This window comes from Macaca nemestrina, chromosome 4 (genome assembly GCF_043159975.1).
Source record: "Macaca nemestrina isolate mMacNem1 chromosome 4, mMacNem.hap1, whole genome shotgun sequence".
Lineage (NCBI taxonomy): Eukaryota > Metazoa > Chordata > Mammalia > Primates > Cercopithecidae > Macaca > Macaca nemestrina.
Window position 1 is genome coordinate 151,577,753 of NC_092128.1, and position 16,778 is coordinate 151,594,530.

At 56.2% G+C, this 16,778-nt stretch overlaps 1 protein-coding gene across 2 annotated transcripts in view; it reads left to right on the forward strand.

Annotated features, from left to right (window-relative positions):
- LOC105483379 (Rap associating with DIL domain) overlaps nucleotides 1-14,456 on the forward strand; it is a 37,131-nt gene extending 22,675 nt beyond the window's left edge. Inside the window, exons 8-14 of one of the 2 annotated variants that reach the window (XM_071095412.1) lie at nucleotides 69-241; nucleotides 8,978-9,128; nucleotides 10,978-11,213; nucleotides 11,568-11,910; nucleotides 13,250-13,389; nucleotides 13,795-13,934; nucleotides 14,083-14,456. In XM_071095412.1, the coding sequence (XP_070951513.1) occupies nucleotides 69-241; nucleotides 8,978-9,128; nucleotides 10,978-11,213; nucleotides 11,568-11,910; nucleotides 13,250-13,389; nucleotides 13,795-13,934; nucleotides 14,083-14,185 (1,286 nt within the window). In that variant the 3' untranslated portion in view covers nucleotides 14,186-14,456. The remainder of the gene's footprint in view (nucleotides 1-68; nucleotides 242-8,977; nucleotides 9,129-10,977; nucleotides 11,214-11,567; nucleotides 11,911-13,249; nucleotides 13,390-13,794; nucleotides 13,935-14,082) is intronic. The other variant, XM_071095413.1, reaches the window with a different exon arrangement.
- The last annotated feature ends 2,322 nt before the right edge of the window (nucleotides 14,457-16,778 follow it).

Below are 16,778 nucleotides of genomic sequence, written 5' to 3' on the forward strand. Positions count from 1 at the left end.
GACCCATGTCTGTGTCCCCCGGGGAGGGCAGCCCAGGCATCACCCTCCCTCCCTCCCTCCCTCCACAGGCCCCTCCTTGAGCTGCTTCCACTGGCCCAGAGGTGTCCAGGCCTGCGCCCGCCTGCAGCAGCTCCTGGAGTGGATGCGGAGCACCGGCTTTGGGGCGGCTGGAGAGCACTTCTTCCGGAAGCTCTCCTGCACCCTCAACCTGCTGGCCACGCCCAGGGCCCAGCTCATCCAGGTAGGGGGGCGCATGGGAGGTGGGGAGGGCGGGGCCACATGGTGGGTCCCTGCCTCTCGAACCAAGCCTAGGGGCCGGGCCTGGGCTTCTGGGCTGGAAAGCTCAAAGCTCCCGTAGGTAATTAGCGAAGTTGCTTCCATTCCATGGCTGTTTCCACCTGCGGTAGGCAGGATAATGGCCCAAAAGATGTCTGAGACCCGTGACCGTGTTACCCCACATGGCAAAGAAGCCTCTGTACGTGTGACTACGATTAAGGACCTTGAGATTCGGAGATGACCTGGGTATCTGGGTGGCCCAGTCCACTCAGATGAGTCCAAAAAGGTGGATCGGAGAGAAATGGAAGAAGAGGGGATATGGCTCTGAGGCTGGAGGAGGGGCCAGGAGCCAAGGAGTATGGTGGCCTCTAGAAGCTGGAGTGGCCCCAGCTGACAGCCAGTCTGGAAACAGGACCCCAGTCCTACAATAGCAGGAACTGAATTCTGGCAGCAACCAGGAGAGCAGGGAGATGGATCCTCCCCCAGGACCTTCATCTTGCTGTCAGTCCTGTGAGACCTGGCTGAGCCGCGGAGTCACAGAGCTGTGAGAGTGTGCACTTGTGTGGCCGTGACTGCCAGGCGTGTGGGCATTTGTCACAACGGCAACAGGAAACCGACATGCCCCTCCCCACCTCCCTCGCCGCTCACCACCCCCCTCCCAACACAGTCGGCCGCTCACCACCCTCCTTCCCAACACAGTCGGCCGCTCACCACCCCCCTTCCCAACACAGTCGGCCGCTCACCACCCTCCTTCCCAACACAGTCGGCCGCTCACCACCCCCCTTCCCAACACAGTTGGCCGCTCACCACCCTCCTTCCCAACACAGTCGGCCGCTCACCACCCTCCTTCCCAACACAGATGGCCTCTCACCACCCTCCTTCCCAACATAGTTGTCACAGGTAATTAGTGGAAATAGCCAATGGTTTCCTCTCCTGCCTGGAAAATGCTGAACATGCTTTAGGGCGATAGTGAGAGTGGCCACAGGGCGAATCGCTTGAACTGGGGAGGCGGAGGTTGCAGTGAGCCGAGATCATACCACTGCACTCCGGCTTGAGCAACAAAGTGAGGCCCTGTCTCAAAAAAAAAAAAAAAGTGAAGCATTTTATTTACTATAGAAAATTCGGAAAATGAGGCTGTCTGGATCCTGCGTGTGGCAGATTGAACACATGAATTTAGTTTGCTTCTATGGTATCACTAAACAGAAGTAAAGCAATGCTTTTTAATGCCACAAACCCACGGGGACAAAGTCATAGAGGAGGCAAAAGCGGTGCTCTTTTGGAAGGCAGAAAGCAGATGGGTGAAGAGCAACTGCCTTAGCAGATTGAAGAAAGCTGACTCGGCCAGGCACGGTGGCTCATGCCTGTCCTCCCAGGGCTTTGGGAGGCTGAGGTGAGAAGATCACTTGAGGCCATTGGTTTCAGACCAGCCTGGGCAACACAGTGAGATCCCATCTCTACAAAAAAGAAAAAAGCAATCTGACTCCTGAGAAGTAACCCAATTTCTAGGAAGCCACCAAAAGGCTCAGGAATTGGTGGCACCAGGTACCTATGGATACTGATGTCAAGATGGTGCTAAAACAGAAGAACAGTTGATAGACATTGTGGCCAGCACTGAGGGTAGAAGGGAGCAACTGAGCCTGCAGTTCCACTAAGGACAGCTCGCACAATCGGAAAGAAACACAAAGTCATCTGTTGAAAGGCGTGAGCGAGCTCCTGCAGAATGAGGAGAGGGTGAGCCTCCACAAAGAGCTGACCTGAAGTTCCTGTTGCTTTTCCCTGGAGACATTTGCTGTCCTGGGAGCAGGTGACAGTGTGAGGCTGAGAATCTAGGCTTTGTCCAGGCAGGGGCCACTGGTGGGGAAACAGAAACCGGAATAGCACAGCACTGGCCGTCTCACAGGCGAGAGGCAAGCTCAGAGACATCAGGGGCCTGAAATGCATCACCGGCTTTTCCCTAAGACACTTGCCAACATTCTGAATCTCCAGGGAGTGTGATGGAGAGAGACTTTAAAACGGAACCAAAAGCGTTGAAAAAAAGAGTGGAATCTGTGGTGGCTTCACAGTGCAGAGGAGACAGAGATGACGAGTCCAGGACCCCCTGGGAAATAAACACCAGGCCCCCGGTGGAAACACTGGAGTGAGAGGCAGGCATGGGGCAAACACCTGTAGTCCCAGCTACTTGGGAGGTTGAGGCAGGAGGATCATTTGAGTCCAGGAATTAAAGTCTTCAGTGAGCTATGATCACACTACTGCACTCCAGCCTGGGCAACAGAGGAAGACCCCAACTATAAAAGAAAGAAAGAAAGAGAGAGAGAGAGAAGAAAAGAACCTTGGGGTGAGGATCAAGAAGAGGCCGTCTGAGCCTCACCAAAAGCTTGCCAACCTCAACTTAGCATTAAGTTCATCAGCAACAATGAAGATACAAAATATCCAAACCTGTAGGCTGCAGTTAAAGCAGTCTTAAGAGGAAAAGTTATAGCCTTGTATGTATATATTAGACTACAAGGAAGGCCAAAAATGAATAATCATGAGGCAAGAAAGAGAACGACAAATCAAACCCAAAGAAAGCAGAGGAAATGACGGATGAGAGCTAAAAATCGGTGAACTAGGAAGCAAACATGATTGAGATAAGCAATAAAGCCAGGAGTTGGTTCTTTGAAAAGTTGAATAAGAGGCCAGGCGCAGCAGCTTACACCTGTAATCCCAGCAATTTGGGAAGCTGAGGCAGGTGGATCATTTGAGGTCAGGAGTTTGAGACCAGACTGGCCAACATGGCAAAACCCCGTCTCTACTAAAAATACAAAAATTAGCGGGGTGTGGTGGTGTGTGCCTGTAATCTCAGCTACTTGGGAGGCTGAGGCAAGGGAATCCCTTGAACCTGGGAGGTGGAGGCTGCAGTGAGCTGGGATCATGCCACTGCACTCCATCCTGGGTGATAGAGCAAGACTTCGTCTCAATAAATAAATAAATAAATAAATAAAAATAAAAATAGAAAGTTGAATAAGGGAGAAAACACAATTGCTAGTATCAGAAAAAGGAGGCCATCACTCAGCTCCTGCATTAAAAATTAAAAATTAGTAAGAGGAGATCATAACCAACTTTTTGCTGATAAATTTGACAACTTAGATAAAATGGACAAATAAGAAAAAGACTACTTATTGAAACTGATTCAACAGGAAGTTAAAAATCTGAATGGTCCTGCATGCATTAGAGAAACTGAAAGGCCAGGTGTGGTAGCTCCCACCTGTAATCCCAGCACTTTGGGAGGCTGAGGCAGGAGGACCCCTTGAGCCCATGAGTTCAAGACCAGCCTGGGCAACATGGTGGAACCCCCATCTCTACAAAAAATACACACAGAAAAAGTAGCCAGGCATGATGATGCATACCTGTGGTTTCAGCTACTTAGAAGGCTGAGGCAGGAGGATTCCTCGAGCCCATGAGATTGAGGCTTCAGTGAGCGATGGTTGTGCCACTGCACTCCAGCCTGGACGTCAGAAATGACACCTTGTCTCAAAAAAGAAATTAAATTGATTAACACTTTCCCATGAAGAAGATTCAAGGCCCAGATGGTTTCACTGGTGAATTATTTTAAACATTAAAGAAGAAATAGGCCGGGCACGGTGGCTTACGCCTGTAATCCCAGCATTTTGGGAGGTCGAGGCAGGTGGATCACGAGGTCAGGAAATCGAGACCATCCTGGCTAACATGGTGAAACCTCATCTCTACTAAAATACCAAAAAATTAGCCGGGCGTGGTGGCAGGCGCCTGTAGTCCCAGCTACTCGGGAGGCTGAGGCAGGAGAATGACGCGGAGCTTGCAGTGAGCCAAGATCACCCCACTGCACTCCAGCCTGGGCGATAGAGCCAGACTCAGTCTCCAAAAAAAAGAAGAAATAATACCATTAGTACTCAAATTCTTACCAGAAAGTAGAAAAAGAGGAAACCCTATCTCACTTTAAAACACCAGTAATACCTTGATGCCAAAACCCGAAAAGGGGCTATAAGAAAGAATTACGCATGAAAGATGGACAATTTCATTCGTCATCAGAGAAACGCAGCCCAAACTCTCCACGTTTCAGGCTGGTCCGAGTGCACTGGTGTTTAGAACTAATTCATCACAACCAGTTACAGATTTTCTTGTTTCTTCTCCACTCCCATTGCTTCACTTGACTAACCTTAAAAAACAAAAGCAAAAACTAACCTCAGCAGATTTTTTTACTTTTTTTTTTTTTTTTTTGAGACGGAGTCTCGCTGTCATCCAGGCTGGATGGAGTGCAGTGGTGTGATCTCAGCTCACTGCAACCTCCACCTCCTGGGTTCAAGCGATTCTCCTGCCTTGGTCTCTTGAGTAGCTGGGATTACAGGCACGCATCACCACACTCAGCTAATTTTTGTATTTTTAGTAGAGACAGAGTCTCACCATGTTGACCAGGCTGTTCTCGAACTCCCGACCTCAGGTGATCCGCCCACCTCAGATTCCCAAAGTGCTGGGATTATAGGTGTGAGCCACTGCGCCCGGCCTAATCTCAGCATTTTAAACACCGAACACATCAGAATGGTTGAAAGGAAGAAAGCCAGGCACTGGTGAGGAGATGCAGTGGTTTGAACCCTCAGGTGTTCCTGGCGAGGTTGTAAATGAGGCTCGCCACTTTGGAAAGCCGTCTGGCAGCGTCGGCCGAAGCTGACCGAGTGCGTGTGCTCTGATTGAGCAATTCCCCGGATGGAGATGCTTCCGTGGGTCCCTCGCCACGGCCCGCTTAGGGATGCTTCCAGTGGCACCACTCGTAACCGCCCCAGACTGGGCAAAACCCATCTTCTATTTATCAACAACATGATGGATGAATAAAGCGGTCTCTTCAGCACAGTGAAATACGGCAGAGCAACGTGACTGAGGAAACTGGTTCGGAGGAGCCACAGACACACCTGAGCGGTCGGCTGGGCACTTAGGGAGGCCAAGGCAGGAGGATCACTTGAGCTCAGGAGCTCCAGACCAGCCTGGGTGACATAGCAAGACCACCCCCACATCGTCTTTCCAAACATATCTTTTTTTAAATTAGCCAGGCCTGGTGGTGTGCACCTGTGGCTCCCAGCTACTCGGGAGGCTGAGGCAGGAGAATCGTTTAGGCACGGGAGGTCTGCAGTGAGCTGTGATCATGCCACTGCACTCCAGCCTGGGTGACAGAGTAAGACCCTGCCATAAATTTAAATAATAAAAGAAAATAAAATAAATAAGGCCAGGCGTGGTGGCTGACGCCTGTAATCCCAGCAGTTTGGGAGGCCAAGGTGGGTGGATCACCTGAGGTCAGGAGTTCGAGACCAGCCTGGCCACCACAGTGAAACCCCATCTCTACTAAAAATAGAAAAATTAGCCAGGCGTGGTGTAAAAATATAAAAATTAGGCAACTACTCAGGAGGCTGAGACACATGAATCACTGGAGCCCGGGAGATGGAGCTTGTGGTGAGCCAAGATCACGCCACTGCACCCCAGCCTGGGCGACAGAGCAAGACCCCGTCTCTAAATAAATAAATAAATAAGATAAGATATAAAATACTCCTGAAAGGGCAGGTGGAGCTGAAGGAGTCGGGTGCGAGGAGCGTGTCTGCAGGGCTGGAGGTGCGGCAGGACCTGCCATGGTGCCCAGACGGGCCTGGGGGCTCCTGAGCTGCCCCGGCCCACATTCTGGTTCTTGTTCTTGGGACTGGGTACACAGGCGTGTTCCTCGGGGGAAGCTGGTTGGGCTGTGTGTGTCAGATGTGTGGTTTTCTGTGTGCACGGAAAGGAGGCAGCAGCGATTCTCAGGATCTCTGCCTCTCCCTGCTCAGCTGGGCGGGGATATTTCTAGAACGTTGAAAACAGGAGTTCTCCTGGCTGGGGAAACTAGGCCGAGCTGAGGGCAGGAACCTCGTGCTGGAAAGGGGGCCCCAGCCTCTCACCCAGCTCGGCAGCCCGGCCCGAGCGCCCCTGCGGGAGATGGTCAGGCCCGAGTCTGCAGGGACAGCCCAGGGAGGCGGGGGACAGCGCCAAGGGTCTTCCAGAAGCAGCCGGGCCTCCCCACGCTGAGGCCGGGAAGCGCCCGCCCTGCGCCCCGCATCCTAAGTAGAGCGTCTAAAGGAGACGCAGAGAGACAGCCGCGTTCAGGGCCGTGGGCTGCTTCTTGTAAAGGGCCAAGCCGTGAAGACTTCGGGCTCTGCGGCCGCTTTTGTCTCGGTCTCATCTCCTTCTTTGTTTTGTTCTTCTCAAACGCTTTAAAAACGTGAAAACCATTTCTAGCTTGGGGGCCCTGTAAAAATAGGCCTTGCTGGCCCTAGTTTGATGACTCCTGAAACAGACAATTCAGGGAGAAGCTTGGTGAAAAAGTCACTTATAGCCTCATAAAAATAAGACAAGATATATAGTATCCATAAAATAATAATAAGATTCTATCCATGAGAGAATAAGAGGAGTCTTGGAAAATAAAACTGTGGAAGCAGAAATAAAAAGCTGTGCAGCGGGTGGGAAGAAAACTCCCCGGACCACTAGAGTGGAGAGTGAGGAGTGGGCAGAGAGAGAGGGCGGAGGGATGCGGGGGTAGGCAGGGGAGTAAGAAGGGAGAAAAAGAGAGGGAGGAGAGCAGGAGAAGGGAGGAAGAAAGGGAGAGGGAGGAGGAGGGGAGAGAGACAGGGAGGAATGAGAGGAGAGGGAGGAGGGAGGGGAGAGAGACAGGGAAGGACAGGGAGAAGGAGAGGCAGGAGGGAGGGGAGAGAGACGCAGGGAGGGAGAGAAAGGAGCGGGAGGAAGGAGGGGAGAGAGAGACAGGGAGGGAAAGGAAAGGGAGGGGACAGAGAAGGAGAGGGAGGAGGAAGGAGAGAGAGATGGAGTGGGGGAGAAGGAGAGGGAGGAAGGAGGGAAGAGGGAGAGGAGAGGAAGGAGGAGGGGAGAGAGAGACAGAGGCAGGGGGAGAAGGAGAGGGAGAAGGAGGGAAGAGAGTTCTGTTCCCTTGAAGCTGATATATTGGCCCCAGCCTCTGGCCCCCTCTGACACCAACCCTGGACCAAGCACAGAAGTGGGAGTAGAGAAGGTTCTAGGAACTCACAATCAAACAAAACCACCCCCGGGCAAACCAGAGGCTTTCTTGAAGTGGTGGTGGGGGCTGGCGGTGTTGGAGGAGGACATGCCAAGGCTGGGGGGCGGCCAGTGCTGTGCCCTCGTCCTTCCCGCACGACGCCCGAGACACTGATTGTCCTTCAGTGTGGACATCTGGTAGCCACAGCCCAGGCCCCTGGATGTGGGCAGAAAAACACATGGGAGAGAAACAGAGAGAGGAAGCAAAGGTGAGAACAGAGGGGACCCATCGGCGAGGCCAACATCCAAACAGTGGGAGTCCAGAAGGAGCCAGCAGAGGGGCGGAGGGCACGGGGAAGGCAGATGCAGGCAGTTTCCAGAGCCGCACATCAGCGGGCAGGAGCTGCTACCAAGACTGGGCTTGCACGGAAACTCAGCATCCCAGGACTTCAGGACGATGGGCACAGAGAACCCACAGGCTTCCAGACAAGAATCGGTACAAGGCGGATCCTGAAGATCTGCACTCAGGATGCTTTTGGACGAGCAGCACAGGAGTCACAGGACAAAGCAGCACCTGAAGACTCCAAATGGTGACGTCCTCTGACCTGGAGTTCTGTGCCAGCCAGATGACCAGTACAGCGTGGAGGTGAAGACAGTTCCAGCAGGCAGGGTAGCCGTTTTCCTGCGATGCGCCCCTTTTGGGAAGCTACTAGAAGATCTATTCCGTAGAAACAGGACAAACCAGAGAGCTGAAGAAATGGGATTCCAGAAAATAAGAACCGGCTGGGAGCTGGGGAAGGGAACCCCAGAAGGACGATGACAGAGGTCCCAGGGGGCCGCAGAGGCTGTTTAATTTTATTGAAGGAATCCACCCTTTCCTTACATGTAGGCTTTCTGTCTTGCCTACAACGTTTTCCCGGGCCAGGCGCAGTGGCTCATACCTGCAATTCCAACACTTTGGGAGGCTGAGGCAGGAGGATCACTTGAGGCCAGGAATTTGAGACCAGCCTGAAGTTTGAGACCAACATAGTGAGACCCCCATCTCTACCAAAAAAAAAAACACAACTAGCTGGACATGATGGTGCAAGCCTGTGGTCCCAGCTATTCAGGAGGCTGAGGTGCAGGATTACTTGATCCTGGGAGGTCGAGGCTGCGGTGAGCTATGATTGAGCCACTGCACCCCAAACTGGGTGACAGCGTGAGACTCTGTCTCAAAAAACAAACAAACAAATGCTTTCCCTACCTCCTGTCACCTAAATGATGAATGCCCCTGCCTTCCAGTCAGGTTTTTAGCCGACTTGATTGACTTCTTTTACACTGTTGGAGGCAGGAATCTGATTTCACCATTCATTTCCCAGTAGTGGTTTCTCTGGTTGGCGGCCGCCGTGTGAGGCGGGCCCTTGCTTGAGGCAGGGGTGGGTTCCCTGGGCAGGGGGTTCCCGATGGCACCGGCTGGCCTCTCCCTGGAGCAACTGCCCTAGGAAGTGCCAGGGGTGAACTGCTGCAGTGACACCGTCCCTCTCACAGATGGTCCCTGGTGGGAGTGAAGACTACAGGGCCCCTCAGCTGGCTACCCCTGGCTACCCATGGAGGCCATCCCTCCTTAGGCTGGGGTCTGCACCCAGAGACCTGTGACCATGAGCTCCTTCTTGTCACCCAGATGAGCTGGACAGCCCTGCGGGCCGCGTTCCCCGCCCTGAGCCCAGCACAGCTGCACCGACTGCTGACTCACTACCAGCTGGCCTCGGCCATGGGCCCCGTGAGCACCTGGGAGCCGGGGGCCCAGGACAGTCCTGAGGCCTTCAGGTCAGGTAAGCTCTGCCCCAGGGCAGGAGAGGGCTGGGGACTCCAGAGACTCGCCCTGAGGCTGAAGGCAGCACGCTCTCATCCCATCTGAAGTAGAGTGTGGGGGCCCTCTCTCCTGGGGACCTCCCTAGAGAAGCCTCCACTGGGAGGACCCCCTGTCCCCTCCCCCACCTGGGGATCCAGGGAACTCCTCCGTGGGGGAGTCAAGGAGCCGAGAGTCCATGCCCAAGTTCCAGACTCCAGGCTCAGGTCCAAGGCCCCCTCGTTCCCTCACGGAGCCGGAGGATGGGGCCTCCCTGTGTTGTGTGGCTGCCCAGGAAGGGAGCAGCGGCGGCACACAGCCGTGGGGAAGCATCCCTGAGCACATGAGCCATGTATGTGCACATGCAGGCACACGTGTCCATACGGAGGGGTCTGTGTGCATATATATGTGTACACACATACATAGAGGTGCATTTTATTTTATCTTTTTTTAATTTATTTTTTTTTTTGAGACAGAGTCTCGCTCTGTCATCCAGGCTAGAGTGCAGTGGCGCAGTCTTGGCTCACTGCAACCTCCGCCTCCCAGGTTCAAGCGACTCTCCTGCCTCCGGAGTAGCTGGGATCACAGGTGCTTGTCACCACGCCTGGCTAATTTTTGTATTTTGAGCAGAGACGGGTTTCACCATCTTGGCCAGGCTGGTCTCGAACTCCTGACCTAGGTGATTCGCCCTCCTCAGCCTCCCAAAGTGCTGGGATTACAGACGTGAGCCACCGTGCCTGACCAACGATGCATTTTATTGATTGATTGATTGATTGATTGATCAAGACAGAGTCTCGCTGTGTCACCCAAGCTGGAGTGCAGTGGGGCGATCTTGGCTCACTGCAACCTCTGCCTCCTGGGTTCAAGCCATTCTCCTGCCTCAGTCTCCCAGGTAGCTGGGATTATAGGTGCTTGCCACCACGCCTGGCTAATTTTTGTGTTTTTGGTAGAGACTAGGTTTCACCCTGTTGGCCAGGCTGCTCTTGAACTCCTGACCTCAGGTGATCCGCCTGCCTGGGCCTCTGAAAGTGCTGGGATTACAGGTGTGAGGCACCGCGCCCGCCAGGGGTGCATTTTAATGTGAGATTATACACACGTCTCCCATCATTCGCATTATGTATAACACATCAACAAAACAGAGTACGGGATGGTGGGAGGCACAGAGGCGACGGGGCCTTGGATGCCGTTCCGTGGCCCCCGGTCACCTGGCACTGGGCCTGGAGAACATCTCTGAACAGGACCCCTGGCTCCACCTGACACCTTCTAAGTCCTACCTCCTCATTGATTCATTTCTGTGGCCTGAATTCTGTGCTGGGGGCTAGGAGCTCAGTACGCACGCACTCTTCTGTCGCTTGAAAAGTGCTCGCGTTCCAGGGGACAGAGAACAGCCCGCACACAGGCCGTTTGGGTCCCATGATTCCTGCAGGGAGGCAGTCGGCTCCGGCCCTGGCAGCACCTGGGAGAGCTTGCGTCCAGCTCAGTGGGGCTGGGGGAGCTCCAGTTACCCGTGGACACCATCAGAAACCAGTGGGGCAGAGACAGACCCAGTGCAGAGCCGCTCAGTGGGGCTGGAGGGTTCCTGGCTACAAGGCCTTGTTCTCAGTCCTGAGCAGCTCGGACATCACACCGGGTGGTCAGCGAGGATTCAGAAGGGATGAGTCCTAGGGTGGGTCCAGTTACTGTGGCCAGGATCCCAGCCTCCTGTGTCCATAGGTCAGGGGACTCAGAGCTCAATCTGCTGGCCCCTGGGTTCCCACACCGTTGGGCGGGGTGGCCTGGCGAGGGAGGCAGCTTCTCCTGTGGCCATCACGGGCATCCTCTCTGCCCCACAGAGGATGTCCTGGAGTCCTATGAGAACCCCCCACCCATCGTCCTGCCCAGCGAGGGCTTCCAGGTGGACTTGGAAGCCAACTGCCTGGACGACAGCATCTACCAGCACCTGCTGTACATCCGCCACTTTCTGTGGGGCCTGCGGAGCAGAGCCAGCCCTGGCAGCCCTGGCAGTGGGGCCCCCCAGCCAGCGTGCCCCGAGGTATCCAGGGAGGGGGCCCAGCCAGCGTGCCCCGAGGTACCCGGGGAGGGGACTCATCCAGCGTGCCCTGAGGTACCCGGGGAAGGGGCCCAGACAGCGTGCCCCTAGGTGCAAGAGGACAGGAGAGGGCCTGGGAGCTGGGCTGGGGACAGCAGGCCAGAGCTCTGGGAACCCCGGGAGTCCTGGTCCACCGCAGGCCGTGCTTACCAATGGCGGGGAAGCCCTTTGCCTCTTTCACGTCTCAGGCTGCACAGGCTGCCAGGAGTCCTTTTCTGACTTCTGCCCCCACAGCCTGGCGGCCCTTCTGCCTGCAGGCTGCCCAGTTGCCCAAGTGCTGTGCCCATCGGGCCACCTCTCCTCTGCCTGAGTTGTCACCCTTCCTCTCCCCAGGGTATGCACCACGCAATCCCTGACGGGCATCCAGAGGCCCCGAGCTGCCCCCTGGCTTCCAGGGACCCTGGCCCAGCAGCCCGGGAAGCTGCCCCAGAGCGTACTCTTCCCTTGAGGGGGGCTCCCTGGGCACAGGCACCCCCTGGAAGGCAACCCAGCCGTGGGGGCTCCCAGGCTGGCCCTGCGCACACGGACTCGTCCTGCTTGCTCACGCCTCCCAGCACTCCACTCGGCCCTGAGCCTGGGGACCCCGACTGGGCAGAGTCTGGTGGCCCCTGCGGAAAAGCGCTCCCAGAAAGGCAGAGGAACGGACCCAGCGGCCTCCGGGGCGCAGCTCTGGAAGGTGAGGCCTGCCTGGTGCTCAAGCGGGAACCCACCCCAGACCCACACAGCACCGTGATGGCCGGTCCCCTGGGGTCATTCCACCCTTGGGGTCCTGGCTTTCAGTACCTGCCCCACAGACACCTGCAACCTGGGATGGGGCAGATGGAGAGGACTCAGGGCAGCTCAGCCCCCCAGGAGCTGGGCCACACGGTTGCTCAGTCGCTGACACGTCTTGGGCAGATACTCTTTGTGATCTCGGAGAGAGAGGGTCTAGAAAGCGGCTCAGAGTCACTCCTGCACTGGGCGGAGGAAGGGATGTCTGAGCCAGTGGAGAGGATGTGCTGAAGGGGAACCCAGAGGTCTTCAGGGAGGAGGTGGAGCTGGAGCCCTCTGGGGCAGGGCCTGTGTGTGCCTGTGTGCTTGTGCATGTGGATAGGTGCATTCACAGGTGCATGGGTGTGCTGGTGCGTGTGTGCATGGGTGTGTGCGTGGATGTGCTTGTGTGTCCATCTCTGTGTGCTTGGGTGTCTGCATGGTGTGCACTGTGCATCTGTGCGCATGGGTGTGTGTGCATGGCTGTAAGTGCACGTGTGCATGGGCATGCTTGCACGTGTGTGCATGGTTGTGAGGGTATGTGTGCATGAGTGTGCGTGCACAGCCGGGCTAGGCTGGGGAGGGCACTGAGGGTGCGGCAGCCCAAGTGGCCCTGGCCCCGTGTGAAGGGGTTGGGTGTGCCCTGCAGGAGTGAAGTGTCCTGGGTGCGTGTGCAGAGTTCAGAGTGTCCCCTGTGGCTTGGGGCCACTTGGCAGAGCTGGGTCCCAGGCAGGCCACCTGCTCAGGGGCACAGCTCGTCTCTGACCCAAGTGCCCTCGCGGCGGGATCGCCATTATGGAGAGGGCAGCAGCTGGTGGCCCTCAGGGCAGGTGCTTAGGCTGGGCTGGGCTAGGGCCTGGGGCCCCAGTCTGGTCAGCGGCGGGAACCCTTGGGGTGCACATGGTCACATCTGGGTGTGGAGGGAGGAGGAGGAAGAAGCGCAGAGATTGCTGAGGAGGCAGCACAGAACCACTTGGGGCCCCAGAGCCGGAAAACAGCCGTCCCCCAGAGAGGCCAGTGTCCTGGGGCTGCGAGGGGCGGGGACTGAGGTGCTCCTTCAGGGGACGTGGGGTGTCGTTCACAGGCAGACCCTGACCCTAGTGTCTGGGTCGCCGGTCACATTGTGCCTGAACAGTGTCTCCTGGGAGCCACAGGAGGCCGTCCAGTCCCTAACCTCCTGCAGAGGCAGCCAGGCTAGGACATCCTGTTCCTCATCCTGACTCCTGGCGCCTCACTCCCACCCACCTTTCCCGGCCCCCACCCAGGAGACTCTGCAGCCCCTGAGGACGAGTCCCCTCCAGCCCCGTCCAGTCGCAGCTCCAGCACTGAGGACTTCTGCTACGTCTTCACCGTGGAGCTGGAACGAGGCCCCTCCGGGCTGGGGATGGGCCTGATCGACGGGATGGTGAGAGGCCCAGGACCCCCGCCCCACCCCCGTGCAGGCTGCCTGGCTTCTGCCGTTCATGCGAGCCTGGCTGCAGCTTGCGTGGCCACAGGGCTACAGGAAGGCCTTCAGGGAGGAGAGTGGGGTGGTCCCTGCAGCTGGGACGGAGGACCTGGCCTATCCAACGGCCGTGCCCCCTGGGCCTGCTGTCTCTTGCCTCTGTCCTCAAGCCTTTGGGGTCTGTCCTGGGCCTGTGGGGACTGTGGTGTCCACTGCTTTTCTGGAGGGACACGTGAAACCATGAGTGGGCCTGGCTGGATGCCAGGCAGGGGCCTGTAGGTGCCAAGGGAGGGGCTGCGGGGGTCCTCGCTGGGGACAGTGAGAGTCAGGGGCCTGCAGAGCTCTGAGGCCTCTGCTTGTCCCCAGCACACACGTCTGGGCGCCCCCGGGCTCTACATCCAGACCCTGCTCCCAGGCAGCCCCGCAGCGGCCGATGGGCGCCTGTCGCTAGGGGACCGTATCCTGGAGGTGAACGGCAGCAGCCTCCTGGGCCTTGGCTACCTGAGGTACCCCTACCGCATGCACGCCCGGCCCTTCCTCCCAGACGCCCTGCTCAGGGGAGGGGACCTGGGGTAGCAGGAGAGGCCCGGCTGCACCCTGTGGGGCTCCCCTGGTGCCCTCCTCTCCAACCCCCACCTCTGGCGTGGATTTCAGAGCCGTGGACCTGATCCGTCACGGCGGGAAGAAGATGCGGTTCCTGGTTGCCAAGTCCGACGTGGAAACAGCCAAGAAGATCCATTTCCGCACACCCCCCTAGGGGGACTGCGAGGACACCCCCACACGCCCGGCGCCCGGTCCTGCCCGGTGACACGGGGCTTCCTCCCGCCTTCATCCCTGTTTTGTAACTGACCAAGTCGGGTCCCAGGTGGGGAGCCTCACCTTGGGGACACGCCTGTTGATAACATGCATCTCAGTGTAGGTTTTATTTATATGGTAGATGACGCGACGTTGTGATGTTTGTTACAGAGCTTTTATGTTTAAAGACTTTAATGGAGAAGTACGGATTCAATAAACTATTTTTCCCGTTCTTAGAGGGTGACCTGCTGGGGTCTCATCTTGGGTAGCAGGCGTGGGCCGCTCGGAGGGGCTGCAGGGGCTGCCCGTGGCCTCTGCCTGCCACCGGCACGGGGGAATGCAGCAACTGCTGTTATCAGGGGATCATCTGAACCGATTCTCCCTGCCCCCGCCCCGCCCAGACACAGGGCACTGCCGGAAGCAGCTCCAGGAGCCCCTCACAGCTGGAGCAGGGACCAGACCTGGCACAGAGGCCACTGGGCTTCTGATCCCGCTGCTCAGCACAGGCCCCAGAGAAAGGTCTAGACACCCAGGGGTTGGAAAGTGGACGGGCCTTTCCCAAGCCCAGCCTGGGCCCTGCCTCCTCTCCCAGGACTCTTGCTCCCTCCCGAGTTCCTCTCCCCTAAGAAAGCCACCAGCTTGGCCCTAATACCAGGCTGGTGGCCCCAGGCCCTTAATCCTCACCCTCCGGCCCTAACCTGGGCAGGAGGCCGGCGTCCCTCTCCACCAGCCAGCTGACCGTGCGCAGCGGTGACAGCGCGGGTAGTTGGGCATCTTCAGCAGGGTCAGCAGCTCCGTGGACTGGGTGCGGGCGGCTTCCACGCCCTCCTCGCTGTGGTGGAACTGGTGGCCCAGGGTCATCTTTGATAGCAACAGAGAGACCCTGGGGAAGAGGGTCCCGGTCAGTCAGTTGCAGATGCTTCCTTCACGGGGACAGAGGTCCGCGCAGGGTCCCCAAATTGGTGTCCTGGGTCCGTCCCAGGCCCTGGGCCTCGTGCAGCCCCACGCTGCCCCCTGGTGTGCACTACTGCGAGGTGCAGCGCGTCCGGCCCAGTTCTGTGTGCGGCACCCCATTGCGCCTGGCTCCAAAAGGCGACCACTGCCAGGTTCCAAAAATACTGGATAAAATATATATATATATAATGTGTATGTATATATATTTAAGATGTTATATATAAAATAATTTATATAATAATTTGTATATTATATATTATATGTAATATATTCATGTCTTTTATAAATATATAAATATTTATTTAATTTTTTTATGAGACAGAGTCTCGCTCTGTCACCCAGGCTGGAGTGCAGTGGTGCGATCTCAGCTCACTGCAACCTCCGCTTCCCAGGTTCAAGCAATTCTCCTGCCTCAGTCTCCTGAGTAGCTGGGACTACAGGCACACGCCACCACACCTGGCTAATTTTAATTTAGTATTTTTAGTAGAGACGGGGTTTCACCATGTTGGCCGGCCAGGCTGATTTCGAACTGACATCAAGTGATCTGCCCGCCTTGACCTCCCAAAGTGCTGGGATTACAGGCATGAGCCACCGTGCCTGGCCTTGTTCTCTTTCTTTTCCTAGAATTCCCACAGCGTGTGTGTTAGCACTGCTGAGAATGTCTCACAGCTCTGGACCACCTGCATTTCTGGACCTGGTGCAGATCCCAGGATGCTGGACTCGGATTTGAGGCCTTACAGTGGAAGGGGGTTGAGTATATTTTTTATGTGGGAGGGGTGTGGACTGTAGTGGCCAGAGGAAAGACAGTGGCAAGGCATTTCCAAAAGTGGCCACCAACAGTTCCTCCCACAAAGAGAAGGGGCTTATCTCTTCTTCTCTGCAATATTCTCCGACCTTCTGACTTGCTCCGAACAATAGGATGCAGCGTAAGTGATATTCTGGGACTTCCAAGCCAGACTCAAGGGCCTTTGGCTTCTGTTTTCATGCTCCTGGAACTCAGCATCCATGGAAGGAAGTTCTTGGCTTCAACCCAAGGAAGGGAGGCCCCGTGAAGTCCGGGAGGCCCAACCAGCCCCTGGCCACTGAAGCGCCCAGCTGAGGTGCAGGACTCTTGAGGGCTGCCACTGTATGCTGAGCATCCAGGCGAATGCAGTCCCACGAGTGATCCCACGTAGTGGGATCCTACGTAGAACAGAACGACTTCTCAGCTGGGCCCCAGACAATCCACAACACTTTGAAAAGTAACACTTCTTATGGGTGTTTTGTTTTTCGGGTTGGTTTGTTTGTTTTAATGGAGTTTCACTCTTGTCACCCAGGCTGAAGTGCAATGGTGCAATACAGCTCACTGCAACCTCTGCCTCCCAGGTTCAAGTGATTCTCCTGCCTCAGCCTCCTGACTGGGATTACAGGCACCCGCCACCACGCCCAGCTAATTTTTGTATTTTTAGTAGAGACCAGGTTTCACCAGGTTGGCCAGGCTAGTCTCAAAACTCCTGACCTCAGGTGATCTGCCCGCCTTGGCCTCCCAAAGTGCTGGGATGACAGGCGTCAGCCACCGCGCCCGGCCTGTTTTTGTGTTTTAAAAGCATTTTATTTTGACA